The 23,325-nt window shown below is 30.7% G+C and overlaps 2 protein-coding genes across 3 annotated transcripts in view; one reads left to right on the top strand and one right to left on the bottom strand.

Annotated features, from left to right (window-relative positions):
- LOC134688182 (uncharacterized) overlaps positions 1–23,325 on the bottom strand; it is a 76,049-nt gene that overhangs the window by 37,166 nt on the left and 15,558 nt on the right. The window contains exon 9 of the mRNA XM_063548652.1: positions 23,018–23,036. Within this exon, the coding sequence (XP_063404722.1) occupies positions 23,018–23,036 (19 nt within the window). The remainder of the gene's footprint in view (positions 1–23,017; positions 23,037–23,325) is intronic.
- LOC134688577 (guided entry of tail-anchored proteins factor 1-like) lies at positions 11,121–14,853 on the top strand. 2 transcript variants are annotated; one of them, XM_063549386.1, is made up of 5 exons: positions 11,121–11,234; positions 11,852–12,017; positions 12,558–12,625; positions 12,935–13,049; positions 14,144–14,849. In XM_063549386.1, the coding sequence occupies exons 1-5, from the start codon at positions 11,154–11,156 to the stop codon at positions 14,215–14,217; spliced, it is 504 nt and encodes a 167-aa protein (XP_063405456.1). In that variant the 5' UTR covers positions 11,121–11,153; the 3' UTR covers positions 14,218–14,849. The 2 variants fall into 2 exon arrangements, with proteins under 2 accessions (XP_063405456.1, XP_063405457.1); XM_063549387.1 differs by having other exon boundaries at positions 11,130–11,183; positions 14,144–14,853.

Raw genomic sequence — 23,325 nt, 5'->3', positions numbered from 1 at the left:
TAACGTAAGCAGTGTTCTCCCCAGGCCCTTAAAGGACCACGGGCCCGCGATGTATAATTTTCTACCGCGGTGGTATCGTTCTTGCCGCGATGTATAATTTTTCTCCTTGGTGCTAAAGTTTTCGTTAAAAAAATCGTATTAAAATCGGTAAAATTTCAGATGACTTCAACTTTACATCAAAATTGACCAGTTCTAACCAGTTTAATCCAGTATTGACAAGTAGATTGTTTACACCACGTGATCGATTTACCTGTTGAGGTTAACCTTGATGATTGGATTTAATCGATGTACATGATTCTTTTGTGTTTTAATTAATTAAGAGATCACAATTGTAATAACAGACTTGTGAGGGACAAGCAGACATTTGTTAATGAACCCTATTACGCCAGTCTCAAGTCAAAATAATTTGCCCTATAAGAATTAATTGTGGAGTTACTTCCCCTGATTTTGCTAATTACAAATAAATGCTCCTCATATATAATTTCTCATTGCAAATAAAAATAAAGTACAAATTGAATGCAAAATTATATTAGAATGTTACATTAAGGATAAAAACATTCTTAGAACATACCAACGAAAATGTTTTGCAAATTATTTTTGAGAATCATACCAATATTGATGCACAAACATATAATAATAAACAGGTATTTTTTCATTTTTAAAAATCTACATGATTGTAACAGGTTTAACAAGCCTTCTGCCATAATTCAACAAAATTTTCCTGACGAAAAACCACATGAAATAAAAGCTGCATACGACAAGATTTTAAGATGTATTCCTGAAATGTGGAAAATTTTACTGAAATCCATAAACCCGTTAAATACCGAGAGTATTCCGAAGTTACTTCTTTGTTTAGAAAACGACAGAGAAGTTCCATTTTTAGGGGCAGTTACAAAATTATTTTACAAACTCTTACTGTCAGAAATGTTTGAAACGCCCACAGCTGAAAAGCATTGGGAGGAGAATTATCCGTCGATCAATTTTACTAAATTATATTCAGTAGCCAATCAGAATGGTCTACCTCCTGACTGTCATTGTCTGAACTTAAGGTTGGTTCACAGGGCTATTTTTACCTTAGAAAAGTTGTTTAAATTTGGTCAAGTGGTCAGCAAGACATGCAAAGCGTGCGGCCTATATACAGAAAACTTGTTCCACCTGTTCGCCTTATGTCCGAAGTTGACCCCGATACATAACTTTCTGAAAGATATGTTACATAATATTTTTATTGATTACCCCCCTGATATTGTGAATTTGATAAGTTATGAGGAACTGATGATATTTGGATACCTTGGTAGTTCAGATTGTGAACACATATTTTTTGAACTTTTTTCTGAGTATAGCAAGATTATGCATCTTTAAAACACGCAATCTTAAAGTGTTTCATGACAAAGAAATAGACACAGTGAGACTATTCAAATTTACAATTAGAAAATACATAGAATATGCATACACTTATTACAAAATAAAACATCAACAACAGATCTTCGATAAATATTTTCTACGCAATAATTCCTCACTACGTATTGAAGACGAGAAAATAATTTTATTTTTTTAAACACATGAAATCTATATCAAACTGATTACAATTGTTAACTAGCAGTTTTTGAACATTTCATTTAGAACCGTTAAGAGAACATTATAATTTTGGAAAAACAAGGAAAAAAGGAAAATTGTCCGAAAAATCACTGTCAAATAGGTGTGTTTGACTTTTGAGAAAATATTAGAGTTATCTCTCTTTGCGTATACGTTGAATTAATTGCCATTGTTTTACAAACACTTGTCTTTTAAAAAATATATCTAGATGGAAATCATTACTAACAAAAAGGTTAATACTAACAACTCTGTACATACCAAAGATGGCACCAAAGAGGTTTGTCTCTTGGTGTTTTTATGTAAATAGTAAATAAATAATTTTAATGATAAAAAAAAAAGCCTTCTGCCACAACTTTCATACTTTCCCATGCAGGACAATAGCTTTGAGAATAGTTATCTTTTATAGAGTACTCTCAATGTCTGTAACAAAGTATTACCTGTAAAAATTAATTTGTTGCCTAAACAAATCAGGTCTAAAACTATGGAAAATAGTTTTGAATTTACTGAAGGTTCTGTATCAAAATCTTGTTCAAAGTTCATTGTTATGGTGAAATCTAACATGGGGAATGTGTAGTGTAACTACAAGTATTGGGACAAAATGGCTTGATCAAAATATAAGAAGTGACTTTAGCTTAAAGACTAATTGTGCTTTCTTTTATTTATTCTTCAAAGATATTAAAGAATACAAACTGTTTATTGATTTACTTATTCTGCCAATAATTTTCTGACCCAAAGTCCAACAACACAGTACCACAGTAAACAAAACAAAGGCCAACAGGTAATGACAAAAAGTAACAAGAAAAAAATAAGCGACGCAACGCGACACAAAATACTGTAAAATTCATTTCGTCACGCGTTACCCTGGTGCTATCCAAAAATCCTGGGGAGAACACTGACGTAAGGGTACCCAAATTGCAATGAGTACCCAAATTGCACCTATTTAGCAAAAATAGTTGTAGAAATCTTACAAGATTTCCTAGAGACAAAACAAGTTGTATTTTTATGATCCGATAGTATGCACATCTTTCAACATAGGTAAATATATTTAAATATACACAAAAAGCTTACAGTATTTATCAACAGATGAAGTGTTTACTGAAAAAGCAAAATGTACTGAAACGTCGCCATGCGATGTCATCAAAACGTCATCTTTATAAAATTACCAAATACTATATGTTTCAAGTATCCATTTCTTAAAAAAAGAAGAGTAAGCATGGACAAATATCCAAATGTTCAAAATATTTGGAAAAAAACAACAAAAGCTCTGTTATTCGACTTTTGACGATGCAAATTTAAGCATGGAGGCAATTTGGGTTCTCTTCATTAAAGAATCATTGATGGTTTGGAGGGTAGTTCAGACCAATTTTTCTATGATTCCATAAGAATTTGAAAACCTAATTGGTGTACCTATATAATAAAGAAGGAAACGGCTACAAAATAAACACAAAATGGAAATGTTTGTCTTGATCATAAAAAAACGTAGTTGAAAAAACTGTCAAAATAGGTGCAATTTGGGTACCGTCACATTAAAGAGGGTGGTAAAGGGGGTCCTTGAAATAAAAATCTCCAAAACGTTGCACGGAAAATAAAAATCGGAAAAAACGAAGCACGAGAAATAAAATCGTACATAATAACCATGTTAACGGAAAAAGTAAAATAATTTATTAATCATGCAGCCGTTCTTGGATACCATCATGTCTTATAATCAAAGAGCTGAATAGCTCTGAGGGGAAAGACGGCCCTTGTTTCTATTTAATTATGTTTTTGGAAAGGGGGGTATCTTTTGATAGTTTTCATATGAAGAATGAAGAAGAGAACAGCTAGAACATGTAGAAAGGTTGACAATATTGAAATCAATTGTTGTTTATGTAATTTCATTTCCTTAGTTTAGGATTCAATTTGGACCAATGGAAGAGATCTGCATCTTCTAAATCTAAACATTTGATTAAAGTTGATAGCTAATTATCTAAAACTCAACTGAATTCTGTCATTTCACAACAACTTCAATATTTTTTGAAATCTTGATTGTGTACCACTGAACTGCAGGCTAGGGCCATTTTCCATTTTTTGTGACATTACTCTTGGATTTTAAAGTTTTTTCTTTAGAAAGTGTTGACTGAAAAATCTATTCAGTTTTAAATTTCCATTGTTAAAGTTCCGAGTTACAACTCTCATCACAGGGAAACAGGTACTAATAAAAAAAACAATATGAGTGATGTTAACTGTGTGAAGCTTGTTTCCAAATCTTAATTTTGAAATATTTGTAAATAATAAATATGTTTAAACTACAAAATGATTTTTTTTTTTAAATTTTTTTTTACCATTACAATGTATTATGTAGGTACACAAAAATTTGGTTTTAATAGAAGACTACTAATCCAATGAAACATCACATTTGAAGTGTTCAAATACATTAACTTTTATTTTAGTGGATAATTACTCATCAATTGAGGTGCTCCTGAATTGGAGGAAGATTCCCAGAATTTTTACAGAAAAAAGTGGTCTCACTCATTAGCCACAAGAAGAATTTTAGCGACAAAAAGCGACAAGAAGAATAATTTTTTCTTGTAGCTAAATAGTCTTCTTAACGCTTCTTGACGCTTCTTGTCCCTGATTAGTGAGACCCGAAAAAAGTAATAAAATCGTTTCTTTCCCCTGTCTCATGTAACCCTGTCACAGAATAGAAGTTCCTTCATAATATAAGTTCCAAACGGTAAAATATTCTGGAATATCATTTCCACAGGAAGAAATAATACAGTAAATGTTCCTAACGGAATAAATAGTATAGAATATTTGTTCCAACAGGTAACAGGTATTATGACATTGTTTATAATAAAGTTTCCACTGGAACTTCTGTTAGGTGGAACAAATACATGTTGACAACCCCACGAACTTTGTTTATTTTGAAAGTTGTTGACCTACAAATTAAAGTATTGTATGTTGATGTTTAAATCATCTACAGTAAACAATATTATGTTTAGATTTAACAAATACAAATTTGTAATTAGTGCACGATCTCTAAGAATGATTTAAATAACCAGTGAACTGGTGAAGGATATCCTGCTAGTTGTTGACTTTGAATTAATTCCGGTTCACTTTTTTATCAAATGCGCGACAAGCACGAGAAATTAACAGTTCCGACACGATACATGGAAAATAAATAAAAGAGAACATGAGGCACGCACGTCAAACCAAACATGAGAAAATGAGAAATAAACCTCAAAACACGAAAACAAGTGAAATAAAAGGGCTGAAAACATTGCACGAAAATAACCCTTTACCACCCCCGTTAAACATGATAAAGTTTTTATTTCAATTACAATTGAACTTTTTCATATATTAAATTGCGTGTTAAGTTATGCTGATCTGTAATTTGCATTTGTATCTAATAAACTTGACCAACTTTTCAATATTAGTCAGACTATTTTGAAAAAGTACACATGCGGCCCAAATACTCATATGATATGGTCTGGAACATACATGCAAGTTAGTTAGGGTGTCTATTCTGCTGGCCTACACAATAATGTCATCTCTATTCTAGAACAGTTTTAGAATATCAGGACTCAAAAACTTGATTATGAATAGAAATATAAAGTAGAAACAAGTGTTTGTATTAATAGAATATATCAAAACAAATATATTGAAATAATAAACTATTTGATATTGCAATCATGATAAAAAAAAAAAAAAGTAAGCTATCATTAATTAATTTCACTATCATTAATTAATATACTTTTGAAACTGAAGACCCAGTGTCCATGTCAACAATTTATGCTATTTACTAATATAGCCCAGTGTTTAGCCTTTTCATGCAATCATACATTTTGCGGGAGAATTCAATGTACCGGCTCTGTCAATAATGTTTTCTAAGAGAATTACCAAAAATACAACTAATCACCAAACACAATTTCAAAAGAGAATACTGTAAACACGTACCAAAAATTAATTACTAATTTATGATGACACATACACGAAACCTCTATTTTCAGACGCATTTCCAGGAGACCATTGAAAAATGCAAAAGTAATACCAGAGACATATATGCACATATAAGTTGCTGGTAATACTTTCTACCAGGAGGGATTTTTACGAGTTGTATTTTCTATCAGTGTGGTGGTTTTTTTTATGATATATATATATAATAATAATAATAAATTCTTTATTTAACGTAGGTAACTCATTTAACATGCAATTATTAATCTCATTCAAGGCCTTCACACTTTTAAATGAACACTCATTTAACAATCAATGCATTTAGCACATTAATCAATAGATATAGATATACGGGAAGATGTGTTAATTGTGAGTGCCAATGAGACAACTCTCCATCCAAATAACAATTTTAAAAAAAATAAACTATTATAGGTCAATGTACGGCCTTCAACACGGAGCCTTGGCTCACACCGAACAACAAGCTATATGTACACAATTACAAATATATATATGCAAGCATGAAATCACACTGTAGAACTAGCATGGCAAGAATGTTAAAAAAAAACGTTTGTCTACTCATTTTCTTTTGTGATCAAGAGATAAGCACATTTCATATTAAAGCTTTCTATATGTCTTTTCAAAATCCTTTATATCATTTGGCAAACTGTTAAATATATACACAACTCTCAAGTTTCTCCTGTCAGCACTCTGATATCTGTCGGAGAGTTCGAACCCAAACATATCCAACTAAGTTAGACATCACGTGACTTTTGTGACGTATAATAGCCGCCATTTTGTATCATATTTCCCCATATAAAATGCATATATGCTTCAATAAAGTTTAATTTTCTCATAAACCTGATCCGTTTTCTTACTTTTGCAAATCAATCCTTGATATTCAAACATATTTCTATCATTTTAACAATGTTGGTCCTAACAGTTTAATTTTTGATTAAATTCGGTCAAATCGACATCGTAAAACATGCACTTTTTCTCGTCATTTCTCCGTTGACTCAATGCTAAATTACCGATACCTATGTCTACTTTTACAACAAATAAAGAAATTCTGTAAATAAAACACAAACTTTGCAAATCGATCAAGTATATTCAAACATATAGCTGGCGAAAAATTCTACTTAAAACAGTTTAATTTCACATATCCAACTATAGCAGTCATCACGTGACTTTTGTGACGTCACACATCACCCGTATCAAGCCCAAGTAAATTGTATAGAAATGCATAGGGGCTTTCTGGAATCGATGAAATAAATTACTTTAAGTTCATGATACTAAAAGTGTGGGTCTTTGTAGTAATTCCTCATATATTTAGAAATATAAATATTCCTTTTGGAATAGTTTAAATTTTGATCTTCTCCCTTCCAAATGCTTTTGAAAATTTGTCTTGTTGCCTCGATAGTTCACACTGTTAAATCATACAACTACGATAAATATTGGACTTTCTGTCGTCTTTAACCTTAAATTGCGATTTAAACAAAACAGATGGAATAATTGTGGGTCTTTGTGCGTATTATAATATTCATAAATATTTGAAATATCGTATAGAGAATAGTTTAATTTTCTATTATGTCCCTTCCAAATTGATTTGAAAATAAGCTATTTTCAGAAAATCTGCTTTTATTTTTCAAGATGGCGACCAGATTGACAGCGTGGGGCGACATGGTAAAAATATTATTTGTACGATTTTTACTATGAAAATTAAAAAACTGTTGGATGCTCGCGTTTTCATTCATTGTCTTACCTTAAAGCAGCATATAATCGAACATTGGTTCCTTTTTATCAAGCTTAAACATGCTGTTGTTATTTTTATAAAATTTTGAAAAATGGCGAACAAATAATTTTCAAACGTAGAGGATGCTCGACACGTATTTTGTTAATGCACATAATTCAATTTATTTTCTCTGTTTATATTGCAATTAAATATGACACGTTGTTGTAACTATAAGAATAGCCATAGCAAGATTAAGGAGATATTAATTAAGTCATAACATCAACGTGATCAAAGAAAACAAACATGGCACCTAATCACGATGTAAGTTTTGACAATATCCATGTAGATGCATGTTTTGACAATACCTATGCCGGTTAGTGTTGTCCAATTATCAATGAAATTCTTTGTTATATTATTTCATATTCATAAAAGAAGACATCGAATGGATATAAACCGAGGTGAACTAAATATATTTTTCAATTTTCTTTTTCTTCAAGGTAACCAGTATAAAAATCCTAATTGAACCAGTCACATGCAGAGTTATCGAACGTGATTATGACTGTAATAGTTGCATATGGGACAAATTCGGTCAAACATCGATTTAAAAAAGGGAATTTTCAGAGATTTTTCAAAATGGCGGCTGATGTTGAAGACCCTTTTATTTAGCTAGGCAGAAATTAAAACTAGCAGCTTTTCATAGTTTATAAGACGTGAATAATAATTTGACCGAAGTCATGGCAAAATATTCTGTTAGTTGATTGTGGCCAATGGCCCATTATCCGGTAGAAGTTGAAGACAACTGAGATCAACGATTTTGTAAAGATTAAACATAAATGTAAAGCAAGTAAAAATTCACATATAAATAACAAAATTCAATTTGTCATCCGAAGTCTTTTCTTGATGCAATAAAATGCAAAACAGACGAATGACATCTTGTGTATAATATTGTTAATGTAAAACACTTATTTACCTATAACAATGTCCAGTGGCGAGTTTCATGAGATTACATAGGCTGTATTTGGTCAAACCTTTCGGAATTTTTTATCCTAAGCGCTCTTCAAATTCATAATTTATTTACCCTTTTAACTTTTTATAGAGTCGAGCGTCACTGGTGAGTCTTTTGTGGAGTCTAGTAAGAATCAGAAAATTAGAAACTGTATTTGGTCTAATATTGTTTTTCAAACTACGTAATTTGCAATTGACACAAATTACAAATGAACATGTATTGTGATCTTTGGCTTCAATTAAAAATATCATTCATAATTTCTTTAAAACTTCATTCAATCAAAAATGTGACATGCTCATCAGTAACAGAGACATGTTTACTAAATGTTTTTATGTCTCTGTACGTAATCACCCTGGATTGTATTGATTTATTTTGATAATAAGATGATAAATTAGCAATACAAATGAGGGGGAATGTCCTCGGTACGCGGGTCAGAAATTAGATATGTGTTCTTAGAGACAACTTAAGTGTATTGAGACGGTCACTGCTTGCAAACATTTCGGCCACACAACCAGTTCAGCCATAGATAGTTTCGTTCACATTCCCAGTTCGGTCACAGTCGTTTCGGTCATTGTCGATTCGGCCACCGTGACTTTCAAATGGTTCTTGACATTCGATAGAAAGAATATCCATTAGAAATTATAAACAATTATAATGTAATATTTGTTCCATTACCACAATACGAAGTGGAAATAAACATTGTTCACTATATTAAAAACTTTATGTTGTTAAAAAACAAACACTTTATTGTGTACTGATAATCACCATTTAACAAATATCTATATAACACGCACAATTTGATACACATTTTTATCAATGAAAATTTATATGTATGATTAAGATATATTTTCAATATGCTATTTAACGTTTGTTTCTAATGTAATGTGAACTGAGTAGTCTAGTCTCCTATCCTTTAATTGTCTCAGATTAGTATTTTCTTGATCAAATGTCCGTTATTTCGATGATGTTAATTTTGATCTAGATAGGCTATATGCTTTCCTTGTCACTTGATCAGGAGTTGCTCTGGTGGGGTTAATAACACTCCATATATGTATGTGTGCTTGTGACAATTTGGAAATTAGTATGATGTTCATTATCACTGAACTAGTATATATTTGTATAGGGGCCAGCTGAAGAAAGCCTCCGGGTGCGGGAATTTCTCGCTATACATTGAAGACCTGTTGGTGACCTTCTGCTGTTGTTTTTTTTTTCTACGGTCGGGTTGTTGTCTCTTTGACACATTCGCCATTTCCATTCTCAATTTTATGTTAACAGAGATAAACAAAATAAAAATATCCCCACATGCATATAGAAGATGCTTTATTTCCATAAAAAATATATGAATCGCCGGGCAATGTACCACTGCCGCCCTTCACTATATTTGATTTGATTTTGATACCGTCTCGCAGGTATGATCATTCCACTCAAGTAATTAAACATGAACTACATTGGCATTATTTTGATGATTTACTAAATCCAGAACACAACGCAAAGAATACAATTACTTTTAAAACTTGTTTTTGAAGAAAACTTTAATGGATATGGGGAATGTGTCAAAGTGACAACAACCCGACCAAAGAGCATAAAACCGCCAAAGGCCACCAATGGGTCTTCAATACAGCGAGAAAATCCAGCATCCGGAGGTGTGCATTGGCAAAGTATATGCTAACTTATCATTTCTGAACTAATTGATGATCGTAACATATTGTATTTGAAAATTTTTAGAAGAAGTCTGTCGTAATGGTGATGTTACTGTTCATGTAGATTTGACCTGCGTTCATCGAAACATCCTTTTGATAATGTTACTTTCCAAATTATAGAAGTCATTGAACACCGAGTGGGACACCATGGCGAGAAGGAGAAGAGAAAACTTTTGAATCCATCAACTCCACACTTTAGAACCTGATGGTCTTAACGAAAAAGACGAAAAAAAGATGCAGGAAAGATAAAGAATGATTTAAAAACAAAGCATCGTCCTTTTTATCCCGTAATATTGGCCAATGGACGTTGCTAACTTCAACTACAAATTATGTATTTTCAAGGCCTCGAAATCCAAGAGCAAGATATACAAGGAGCTGCAAAATTTTCTTATTTTTAAGGCAGCTAAATCCAAGTGTAACATAGACATTGAGCTGCAAATTTTTCTTATTTCCAATGCAGCTAAGTGCAACATATACATTGAGCTGCAAAAGTTTCTTATCATCTACATCCGATTTCACCTAGATAGATGCACGCTTGGTAAAGCTAGTTGGTCTAGCGAAATATTGCGTTTATTTTCATCATTTTGTAAATATTCTAAACATTCTTATATTTACATACTAAATAGTGTGTTAAAATTACATTGTTAGGCAATCTATAATTGTATTTGTGTAATTGAATTAATCTCTGTACTGATTAATCCACACTCTCATAGATTTGTATGTCATGTGCTGCTATTTATAGGCACTAAACTTATAAGTTAGATATACTGTTTCCAAGTAATGTCAAATAGTAAAAAATACAAAATTGATATAGTCCCTTAGAAAACTTAATAAGACTTTCTTGTTTTCCTATTTTTGCTCAAAGAGGTGCAATTTGGGTACTGTGACGAAATCAATATTTTTTTCCTTAAAATATGGATAAATTAGAAATTGCATATTAAAAACGTCTATGTGTACGACTTTCATTTTAAATTAATGTCTTATTTGAAGTCGGTATTTAGGAAGCAGGCTGTATGTTGTAATCAAAACTTTTAGTTTGGACTTCAGTGATTCTATAACGAACAATCTACAATCTCGACAAAGTCTTAGTATTCTGTAAAAATCATTTAATCATCTTGAAAGCGCTTTACAGTAAAACATATCAAGTATCAAAAGCAAGTTTACACTTGACGTTGAACTAAACTCTAAAAAAATGTTTTTGCTTATACTAGTTCTAATTTTGGTGATTTTCTTCAATATTTTGTCGAATTTTACCCAAATAATTTCAAAACAAGTATGAATCAATCCATATTGCATGCAATTTTCCTTCTTTTTTATGTATACAAATGCCTTCGCCTTAGTAGGTTTATCTTAACAAATGGACAAAAAAAAAAAATGTAAAACTGACTCTAAAACTACTATAGAGAACAGTCTAACCTATTTAGTTGGAAAGGTTAAGGCCTGGTATCAACTAGATATATAGAAGTTAAATGCACATTGTGTTTCAGAAAGATAAAATATTTTTTTGGATTTTTATGGGCATTTTTTTCCGTTCCTGCAGTGCAGAGCCAGAAGGTGTACATCTACATCTACATAATACTTCTTAACTTCAATATGTTGAAGATTACAAGAAGCCACATGCTAGGGAAACAAATTAAAACTAACATATTTACGATTATTGCAAGAAAAAACATATTTTTTTTTCATTTTTTGTATATATAGATAAAAACATGTTTGATTTAGCAATACATATGTGGTTTTGCACCAGACTTAAAAGCTTCTAAGCTTTAAAAATAAATGCGCACCTACATTGCTTTAGATACTGTACACTCAATTGCACGCTTTAACTCGCCTATAGAAATTTGGTTAGATTCATACAGAAATGAAAAAAAATGTTATTTTATGTTTCAGCTGAGTAAGCAGATATACCCTGTTTGTGATTCAGAACTGAACATAAGATCACAGATTAAAGATCTGAAGACAGAACAGAATGGTGTACAGATGGCAGATGAGTTTGCCAGACATGCTAAGATACAGAGGAGAATTGATAAATTATTAACTCAAGTTAAACAACAAAGTAAATTATAATTTTACAGCTTAACAAAAAGTGTTGAGAAGCTTCAAATTTATTACCATAATGTTAAGATATATTTTACAACTTATCTATGTTACCAACCATAATTATAGAGGTCTTGGTTTTGCCTGATGGAGTTGAAATCTTAGTTTCTTTATTGTTTATAATTTCTTAATTTATCAATGGGGAATGGTATGTTATAAATCAGCACACACAACAACTGTTTAATTGCTGCATCATTACTATTTGTATACCAGTTGTATGGGCCATTGCCAATTATTGTAATTGTGTTTGTGCCAATAAAATATTTGTATTTGTATATTTTGTGTAATTTCAACTGTAGACAGGTAGATAGAAACAACAAATGTGCTATATAAATATAAGAATGTGTGGTATGATATGAATGCCAATGAGGTAACTCTCCATCCAAGTCACAACTTTTAGAAGTAAAGCATTATAGGTCAAAGTATATATTATACATTAAGTCATATGGTTGGTTTATCAGTAAAAATAACAACTGATTTATATTTTGTGTAATTTCAGCCTCAGATAGAAACAACAAATGTACTATGGTTGGTTTTGCTGTACAAATTGGCATCTATGTTTTACATGTAAGTATTTTTGGATGTGCCTATGATAGTCTATAAGTACAGGAAATTTCATCATTACAGAATATCTGTTAAAACATTGAGAGAATCTGAGTCTATAAATTGAAAAGATTATAATTGAGCAAACAACTTTTAATGAATTATAAAGAAGATGTAAATTGTATGTTATGTCTGCAGCTAAAACAAATAAAAACTAAAGAGAAGTTTGAATAGAGACATTGCATGGAATATCCACTCCAGATTGAAGCTGGTAAAAAAGCAACATAAATTCTTTTTATTACCAAAAAATTTAACACCATTGTTTTGTTTCAGGCATTAGTAATGATTTCATTAATGATATCCTACAGACAAGAACCATTATTACAATTCCAACCAGAATGGTTTTATCCATTACAGAAAATAGTAGCATTTCCCACAGGTGTTTCAGGTAAATTCGTACTCAAAATTTTGTAGTTAATAGCAAAAATAGTAGCTTTTTCAACATACATTTTAGGTACATTAAAAAATTAAATTATACTAGCAAAAATAGTAGCTTTTCATACTAGTGTTTCATGTATTTTCAAGAACTCAAAAGGTTGAAAATAGTAAATATCTAACAGGTATATTCATGACATTAGGCACATTTTTCTTTTGATCAAAAGGAATTGTCATAAAAGTATAGTTCACTAAAAAATATTTAGAGACAATCATAGATATTTACATGGCTAATGAATTACCATAATTAATTGGAAATATTCTGTGAAGATTGGATTGGACTTAAAAGTGTTTAAAAGTCATAAATCAATTGAGAGAAAACAAATCTGTGTTATAAACTAAAACCGAGGAAAACACATCAACTGTAAGGGGGAACAACAGAACCACTCAGGTGCAACAAAAACAAACTCAAGCATACATAGAAACAAAATATTTGAATTAACTGCCAGATTCCTGACTTGGTATAGGAAGAAAAAATGGTTGGATGAACCTGGTTAAGAAGAATTGATGGGTTGAACCTGGTTAAGAAGTATTGATGGGTTGAACCTGGTTAAGAAGAATTGATGGGTTGAACCTGGCTTATGGCTAGCCCTCACTTTAAATGAAAATGTTGAAAAATATCGCTAAAATGACAACACTACTTAAAATACAGAAAAAATACATGCAAGACAAGAATATTCATCACAATAATAATATCATAGTCGACACAACATGCAAACCACAGAACAACAACCAAAATCTTCAATCAAGACAGACACCACATACAGGGACACACTTATGAAGTTAGATATTAAAATATAGAAATGTAATTGCCAGTGACCAAAGGACAAAGATGCTCATGACGGTATCACATAAAAGAACCATGTAGTAAACGTGATATACGTAACACTATTTTAGGTACAAATGTACATTTAAACAGCTATACATACATTTTGATAGCAATACTGACTGGCATTTCAAGCTAGTAAACGAAATAAAAGCATTTAAACTTGTATTATATGTACATTAACAACTTCTCTGATGTATTATATTGCTATTTTTTTATAGGAGGATTAGGTATTGGATGTTGGGTGTTAATTTGTAATTCTGTCATATACAGAATAAAAATGTTTATAGAATGATGTTTTAGTGCCACAAGACTGGTGTTCAAAGAATCCATGTGCCATTGACTGTAGTGAGAAGAAATACCATGGTCAAAGATTTCAGAAAAATATAGTGTAAATTATAAGATTTATTCTAGTCAGAGACAGGAGGAATACCTTTAGTTTACTGAAAAAGATTTCTAAAATGGAAATGTCAAGACAAAACTAGCTAAACGTTACATATCAATTTGAGATTTCTGTTGTAGAGAGAATAATAACACATGTTATTTTCTTGCCCATATGTTTTAGTTTAAAAATTTGAGATAGAATTTTGGTTTTGACATTTTTAACAATGTTATCAAATGTACAGATTGGTTGTCTCCCTTATACCTTTCTTTTAAACAATGAAGAACAAAACATGTAATCAATTGTTAACTGTTTGAATAATATGTTGTTACTCAATCAGTTTGTGTTCTATTATGATATGCATATATATTTGTGTATTTATTAACTGATATTTGACTGGAAATTAAGCTCTGTACCTGCCAATGTATATTTATAGAAACAATGCATGCTCAATAATTGACAAAGTTTGAATTCTAAAAGATACTTGTTTGTTATTGACTAGTTAGGTAGAATTGTTATTTATATATAAATGCTTTCAAATATGATAAACATTTTCTGTTTCATTTTCCTAATGACCTAATTTAGATTTTTTAGTTGCAAATATAGGAAAAAAAGTAAAATTTTGTTTTCAATCAGAAAAACAGTTTGGCCAAGACTGTATATGTAACGGTTTATTTCTTCCTCTGTGATATTTTATCCTGAGGATAATTTATCACGGTAATTTTTTTCCAGGCATGGTATTTCACAGGTAGAATTTTTCCGGAGGAGTGAAAATCTATCTGTGTTATGCGGATAGTATGTACCGGTATATATTTGCCGTTTCATATTTCACAGAACCTTGTGAAATATACTCCCAATAACTAGTATGTAAGTTACTCGCAATCAATATATACCTGACTTTAATTATAAAATGTTTTACAAAGGTAGAACAAATTTGCATAATTTATCAAAGGGAGGTAATTATGAGCAATTTATATTTTTAAAGATATTCAATATAATATATTCATGAATCTATTTCATAGTGAAATTTTTCTTTGAATCTTATTTTTTATATATTCATTTATATGACAAGATGACTTACATAAGTTTTTAATAAGACAGATATTATTTCACAGGTAAATACTATCCAGCTGTTTAAATTGCTTTTGTGCCAATATATTGTTATGCTATAATTTATCTGAATTCCATATAATCAACAACAACATCTTTATCCCAGACTATTTATATAGTTAAACATATTATCATAATCAAATTCTTCCATTACTGTTAACAGTTGTAATGCGACTATATTTCTACCTTTACGTTTTAATTTATATTTGTACTGAGATCTGAAAACAACTCACTTTTACATGTATTTCACTTACCTTATTTAATCATGATATTTTTTCACAATTATGATCTTTGAAATTATTTCTGGTTTTCTTTCTTATGTTTAATGATAATTTTCTTTTAAAAGAATGATATTTACTTAAATTTTTTCAGGAAATGTTTTCAATGATTATTTGTGAAATAATTCCCATTAAAATAAAAAAAATTTACAAAATAGGTTTAATTCAAATACACTTTTATTATTTCATAGTATTTGTAAAGGATAAGTTTTTTCTGATGACTATTCAATAAGTTAACCACCCAGATAGAATTTCACGGCAAAGGAAGAAATATCCCAGGGAAATATTTTCCTCCGGATAAAAAAATAACAACAATTACTGTGACATTTTTTCCTCCGGATCAAATTTCACCCGGATATAATTTTGCTTTACATATACATACCTTCATCTGAAAATTTCAACCTCTAAAGAGGAGAACCAAGTTTAAAAAAAAATTTGGTGCATCTCAATGAGGTATCACTGATTTAGTACTAGCTATGAGTAACACATCAGGTGTCAATGAGACAAATTTGCTTACACTTCCTATTTTATGATGGAGATCATATCACTGTATGATTTTCTATGAAGTGTTTTAAAGACTTAAAATTGAGAATGGAAATGGGGAATGTGTCAAGAGACAGCAACCCTACCAAAGAGCAGAAAACAGCTGTAAGCCATCAAAGGGTCTTCAATATTTGAGATAATCCAACACCCAGAGTCATAAAATATTGAAAACAACACTTTAATAATTTCTTGCGTCCAAAGCTCTTTGATGGATTTACCTTCATCAGGAACGCTCAAAGCCAAACATTTGAAATCAAAAGATGCATAAGTGCCGGAACCGTTGAAGAGCTAGGTATGTGTCAAAAATACCAAAAATAAATAGCCAAATTCATCTAGAGTCAACTTTGCCTGAGGGAGTTGAAACCTTAGTTTCTCTAATTTTTGTGCTATTTTCACATTTCCTGACCGGTGTGAGAAAAATATTTCTCCTCACTAGTGAAAAATCTGTTCTCGGAAAATGATTAGTCGAAATTTGATTATGATGTCAAAATGTTTTGTTTTGTTTTCAATTTTCCTAATGTGACGTCATGAAAAAAGGCGACCTTGTCTGATGACGTTGCATATAAAGAGCACAGTTTTCTGAAAATCTTTGAAAAAGAACGATAAAAAGCATTAGAGAAACAGATTCCGACACTTTAACTCGTGTATTACGTTATTTCTCCACTCTCAACAGTTAAATTTTATTATTTAAAGGGCTCGGCAAGCCTCACGCTTTAAATAATAAAATTTAACCGTCTCAATTGGAGAAATATCGTAATACACTTGTTGCAGTGTAAGAATCTATATTTCTTAATAATTTGAAAATTTCTTCACCTGGCCCCTAAACACAATTATGTACATTTGTACTAGTTAAGTGATTATAGATGTCATACTACAAAACATATAAATGAAACTCAAATTATAAATCATACAAGACTAACAAAGTCTCCTGTCTTGGGACAGCACAAATAGGTAGTGGGTTTAAACAAGTTTTGTTTGAGGCTTTTGTATTTTTCATTTTTTTTGTCATGTTATTTTCCTTCACCTGGCCTAAGAGTGATTGCACCTTAATGATTTCTGTTTGTTTGAGATTGTGACACGGTGATGACTGTTGTACCCATATTGTGATTATTTTACCTATTATGTCTGTTCAGTTCAGGCATTGTTGTAAATATAATTGAATTTGATTTGACTGTCATACAAGTGAGAGGTTTCACGCTATAAAACCAGGCTTTCTACGTTTGAAAATGCCTGTGTCAAGTCAGGAATATGACAGTTGTCCATTTCTGTTTTGAATATTCCTCAGAGTTCAGTATTTTTGTGATTTTACTTTTTCATATAATAGTTAAAAAGAAACCTTTAAAAGCAAAAATTATCAGCAGGATAATTTCTACAAATATGTCAATAAGACTGAAATTGTCACTTTACTCTAAAAAGAATAATTCCCCTTTTATGATTTTACAGAAAAGTGTCTATTGTTGAAGGTGCAGGTGAGAACAACACACATTTTGGTCCAACTTTTCTCATCAAACTAAACAGAATAATTTTAAATGTGAGCACTTTTAAGATCTATCGATTAGATATAAGAAGATGTGCTACAAGTCTCAATGCATCAACTCTCCATACAAGTCACAATTGGTACAAGTAAACTATTATAGGTAAAATTACGGTCTTCAACACAGAGCTGTGGTTCACAACAAACAGCAAGCTATAAAGGGCCCCAAAAATGATGACTTTGAAACCATGCAAAAAGGAAAACCAACAGTACCTTCTTGCTGTTAGCTGATACTTTGACATTATTTATTCTGTTGAATTGCTTCACAAATGTTCCACTCATTACAGAATGAACATGCTTTATTTGCCTGTGCCAAGTCAGAAGCCTGTAGGCAGTGGTTGTTGTTGGTTCAGGTTGTCATATTTGATTTTAAATAATGCTGTTAGTCTTCTCAATTGAATTGTTTTATAATTATTTTGTCCTCAGACCTATATAGCCAACCATAGGGCATAAGTTTTTCTTGTTGTTGAAGCAGTCCAGTTGCCTATAATTCCTTACATTCTCTTCTTTTAAACTTTGGTGGATAGTTGTCTCATTGGCAATCATACCACATCTCCTTATTTTTTTCTATTATCAAGTTAGATAGGAATAGCTCTACAAATCCTGTTTGTTTCATGATATTGCTGTCTGAAAACTAGTTTGCCATCCTCATGAGTGTGATAGCAGGATATCATATTAGATGGTGAAGCACTTTGAGCTTGTGATTAGAACTTGTAAGCGTTCTCTAGTATGGTTTATTACGGTTATTAGATATAGGAAGATGTGGTGTGAGTGCCAATGAGACAACTCTCCATCCAAGTAACAATTTAAAAAGTAAACCATTACAGGTCAAGGTACGGCCTTCACACCGAGCAACAAGCTATGTTTGTTCTTGTTGTTTATGACACTATTTTGTAGTCCCATTGCTTTTTCTGTAATGATTATTATCATACCTGTAGTTTGTCCAACCCATATATGGTAATGTATCCATCCAGTGTTTTGAATGTTTTTCAGAAGTTTTCTTTTATCTTTATCAAAAGTCCATAAAATGTATGAATATGGTAGTCTTCATACTATATAAGAATGGTTTAATATTTATATGTTTACCATTATAGTACTGAAGCCAGAATGTCAGATATAACTAAGTACAAGTCATGATAATTATGGATGGATATTTAACCTCCATATCAAATTAAATGCATATTTAGAATGTTAATTTGATATAAATATGAATGCTGCTTTGTTCTAGACCAACGTGCTGAGCCAAGATTAAAATAACATACTTTGCTTATTGTTGAAGGCCATACAATGACCTATTATATAGTTGTTAATTTATGTTTCACTTGAGCTCTTGTGAAGAGTTGTCTCATTGGCAATCATACCACATCTTTTTTTCTATAATTATACAGATAACAGCCCTATCCTGACTCTATGGAGATCAATGTTTACTCTAACTTGTTGAAATTGCAGATGACAAATTCAGTACCCTCAATAACATTGATTCAACAATAAAAATGTTACAAACTGTCTAAAATAGGAGGTGCATATGTTTGAAGGGAAACTGTAGGTGTGAAAGATAACACAAACTAGGTACCCTATATATGTAGGACTCTAAAGTGCGATGGTACTCTAAAGTGCGATGGTACTCTAAAGTGCGATGGTCACGCTAAAGTACGATGGTCTACGCTAAAGTAAGATGGTGTATCACGGCGCGATGCTAAAGTGCGATGGTCACGCTAAAGTACGATGGTCTACACTAAAGTAAGATGGTGTATCACGACGCGATGCTAAAGTGCAATGGTTGTTTTGTTTACGAAAGTACGATTGTATATCACGCTTAAGTGCAATGAACTAATATAGTAAGGTTTGAGGGATTAGAGCTAATTTCCTAATGCTTGAAGAGTAAGACTTTAGTTTGCTTGCTTGCATATATGCAATATTCGCATAGTTTTCTTCTTCGTAATGAGTACAACTAGATATAGGTAGATGTTGTTAAGTGCCAATGAGACAACTTTTCATCCAACTGCATTAATAATTTATAAAAGTAAACGATTATAAGTCAAGATACGACCTTCAACACAAAGGCATCACTACATGTTATATTTATCTACACTGTACAAAATAATGTTTTAGTGGACAATTTATGATTTACGCATGAATCTACTAAATAACGAAGGAAAATGGTCGATACTTCAGCCAACAAAGCACGGTTAGGTTTAACTTAAGAAAGTCATGGACATTTCGTTTAAAGTTATTTAAAATCAAATACATTTTTTTGTATTTTTAACTTTTATCTTTCGGCTTGTTCATTTTTCGTTTGTATAAACGACTGTTCACGTCATAATTCATTGTACATTTATTACGTCTATACTTTTGCAGACCATCACACTTTAGCGTGACCATCGGACTTTAACGTCCCCATCGCACTTTAGAGTCCTACACATATATATATATATATATATATATTTCAGATTGAAGCAAGGACAACCAAATTATTAATGTGTGTAGTAAATTGCAAGCTACATACACCTGCTCTGGCTTTTGGCAATCAAGTCAAAAAGAGAAACACTGAATAAAATAATTTGTTGTTTTATTATATATCTTTAGAATGTCATGATTATCGTTATGATGTTAGACAATGATAATGTTGGTCGTTTGTAGATTGTGTAATGATACTACTCACATACACATATAAAACATGTAATGTGTAATGAGGCTACTCACATACACATATAAAACATGTACAAATATATAAAACATCATAATAAAATATCTTGATATGTTTGAGGTTGATTGTGTCTCAATAGAACTAGACTTGGACAAAAATGTCACTTAATCTCGTTAACATTCAATCTGATTTATTCATATTAAATATTGGTAAAATATGGCTTTTTAAGTATTTTAAAGTTACAGCCCTCCCCAATCAGAGGTCGAGTAAGACATGTAAGAAGTACTTCAATGTCATCTGATAATCCATTGTTTTTGCGATTTCATATTTTCTTAGAACCATTTAACATAATTAGTCACACTAAAAAGTTTTTTGAATAAAATAGTTTGGTAATTAATGTAAGAAATATTTGTATTTTCTTCATAAAATGGACTATCATGAAAAATTTTAAATTACTTTAAGATCGAAACACAAATGAAACACATATCTTGTAAATTTTCAATTTTTTTCAACAGATTGATAACAGGCAATGGCACTTATAGTCTTCAATCTCAATATATATTTATTTTTTATTTTGTTTGTAAAAATTTGATTCTTCAATTCTTTCAAAATCATGTTAATCTAATGGATATAGAGACAGCATGTTTAACCTCCTCATTTGTAGGGCATCATCAGATACTTCAGATTGAGCTTAAAACACACAAGTGACAATTGACTATAGAAGTTTTCTAAATGTTTTTTAAAGCATACTATCATTTGCAAGGATTACAAAATATCTATTAAAGTATATTAAAAGTGTATTTACCCTCCACATGTGCATAATGAGGCACACATAAATGCAATTCAAAATTTTGTATATACATTTTTGTGATAATGGTCATAAATCGTCATAATAATTTCGTTTTTGATGCTGAATTGTGTTAGTTAAATACAGAAATAAATGTGAATTCAGTTCCTTTTAATGCCTCAAAATTTCCCTTTATCATTCAAGGAAATTATATTTAAATGTGATAACATGGGTCATTAATTATGCTTTTGAGAAATAAAAGTAATATTTTTGTCATTAAAATCTGAAGAAAATTAAGTCTCATAAAATATTAACTGTTATAAACACAATTTCATGTAAGAGACATGGTGATTTAAAACACATAAAAGTTGTAACAATTAAAAACAAATTTTTACTTCAGACAATGAAATGAGAGTACTGAATCAATTTGATACATACAGATCTAACCCTCTGTGAGTGTGAGATATTATTGCAATTAAGATTTGTTCTGGACGTAACATACAAAAAATAAACAGTTAAAAGTTTTCTCAAGATAATCATAAATATAAATAATTAAAACAGAACAAATAGTAAACATCGATTAATGTCATGACAATATGGCAGAGACAAACCAGGACGGAATCCTTTCTATATCACAGACGTTACATATTTACATAAATAAAACATGTCATTCACTTAAAAACTATGTGTACACATGAAAGAAAGTTACTGTCACATTTAGGTACTGTAAATTATCCATACAGACTATAAAACGGATTTATCGTTTGACTGTAAACATAATAAAACTTATAACAGTGTAAAAACAGTTGTTATTATTCACTTCAGATTATAAATCAATATTTAAAATAGAATTTTCTTTTGACAGGAAAATCAATAAGTCATTCCAGTCTTTGCCTTCATGAACTGCAATGAACTAGTCTTTTATGAAGAATCAATTTTTGTAACAGATGATTTTTTTGTCAAAAACTGTCAATTAAGAATATCAGTAGTCATGCAGTACGTAATATGATGATTTAAACAGACTCCATACATACAGATAATTTACAGATCCTAATTGTATGTGAATTTTTAATGTGTAATTATCTCCCCTTAGGATAAATATATTCTTGTTTGTTACATTGTACTAATAAATCTAAATTTAGTTAACCATATGATAAATTGGAAACTCAGGTTGATGTTAGAATTTATAAGTAAGATCAAGGAATTTTATCAGTTTCATGATTTAAAAATTTGTCTTTCAGGAAGGGGAGATAACTCACTAATTTCAATCTATACAGACAAAACATGTACACAACAAAATAAACAAACATAAATTAACAAGAGTAAATAAATAAATAATTGTTCATTACAAACTTGCTGCAATTTTATTCTATAGCACTTTTTCATGCAGATAATCTTCACAAAGAAGCAAGCTTCAAATAATTCAAAACGGTAGCACCACTAAATGTTTATCAAAAGCTACAACTTTATTTAAATTATATAGTAAAAATTATTACATGTATTTTTAAGTAGAATGTTTTTGATCCTATAAAATGCATAACGCACAGTAATACAATGCCATTTTGTTCAGAGAATTTGAGCTTTTCATCCGTTAAAAATCCATCTTTTGCTGAAATCCTTAAATGGGAGCTCCAAAATCTAGGATTTTCATTCCTATACATTGAATAAGTGTTTAAGAGTTTCTCATTTCAGGTTAGATTTTTTACTTGTTTATAGATGAACATTTAGTTGAAAGACAAGACTAACTATACTTGTCTAATTATAACTTATCAACAAACTCAGGCATTATTCCATGTACATGCAAACATACATACACTCATTCTATAACTATTACTGTAGATAATTATATGACTATCACTTTTATAATTGGCACAATTACAGTCACTGCTATATTTGATTTTTCTACTCTATTCATCTAAAGCTACTATAAATGTCTTCCCCTTTTTGTGCTGGTACCATTATCAGCTATAACTTATAAAAATAGTTTATTTTCTCAAAACTAAGAATGATGCCAGTACTTTGTCAAGTTTCTTCTAATAATTTACTTTATTTATGACATTATTGATTATGGCATTGCTTTTGCAGAAAGAGCCATTGTTTTTTCTTCTGTTCTAATGAAAGA

The sequence above is a fragment of the Mytilus trossulus genome, chromosome 10, assembly GCF_036588685.1.
Source record: "Mytilus trossulus isolate FHL-02 chromosome 10, PNRI_Mtr1.1.1.hap1, whole genome shotgun sequence".
Taxonomy (NCBI): domain Eukaryota; kingdom Metazoa; phylum Mollusca; class Bivalvia; order Mytilida; family Mytilidae; genus Mytilus; species Mytilus trossulus.
This window is presented reverse-complemented; position numbering and strand designations above follow the sequence as displayed.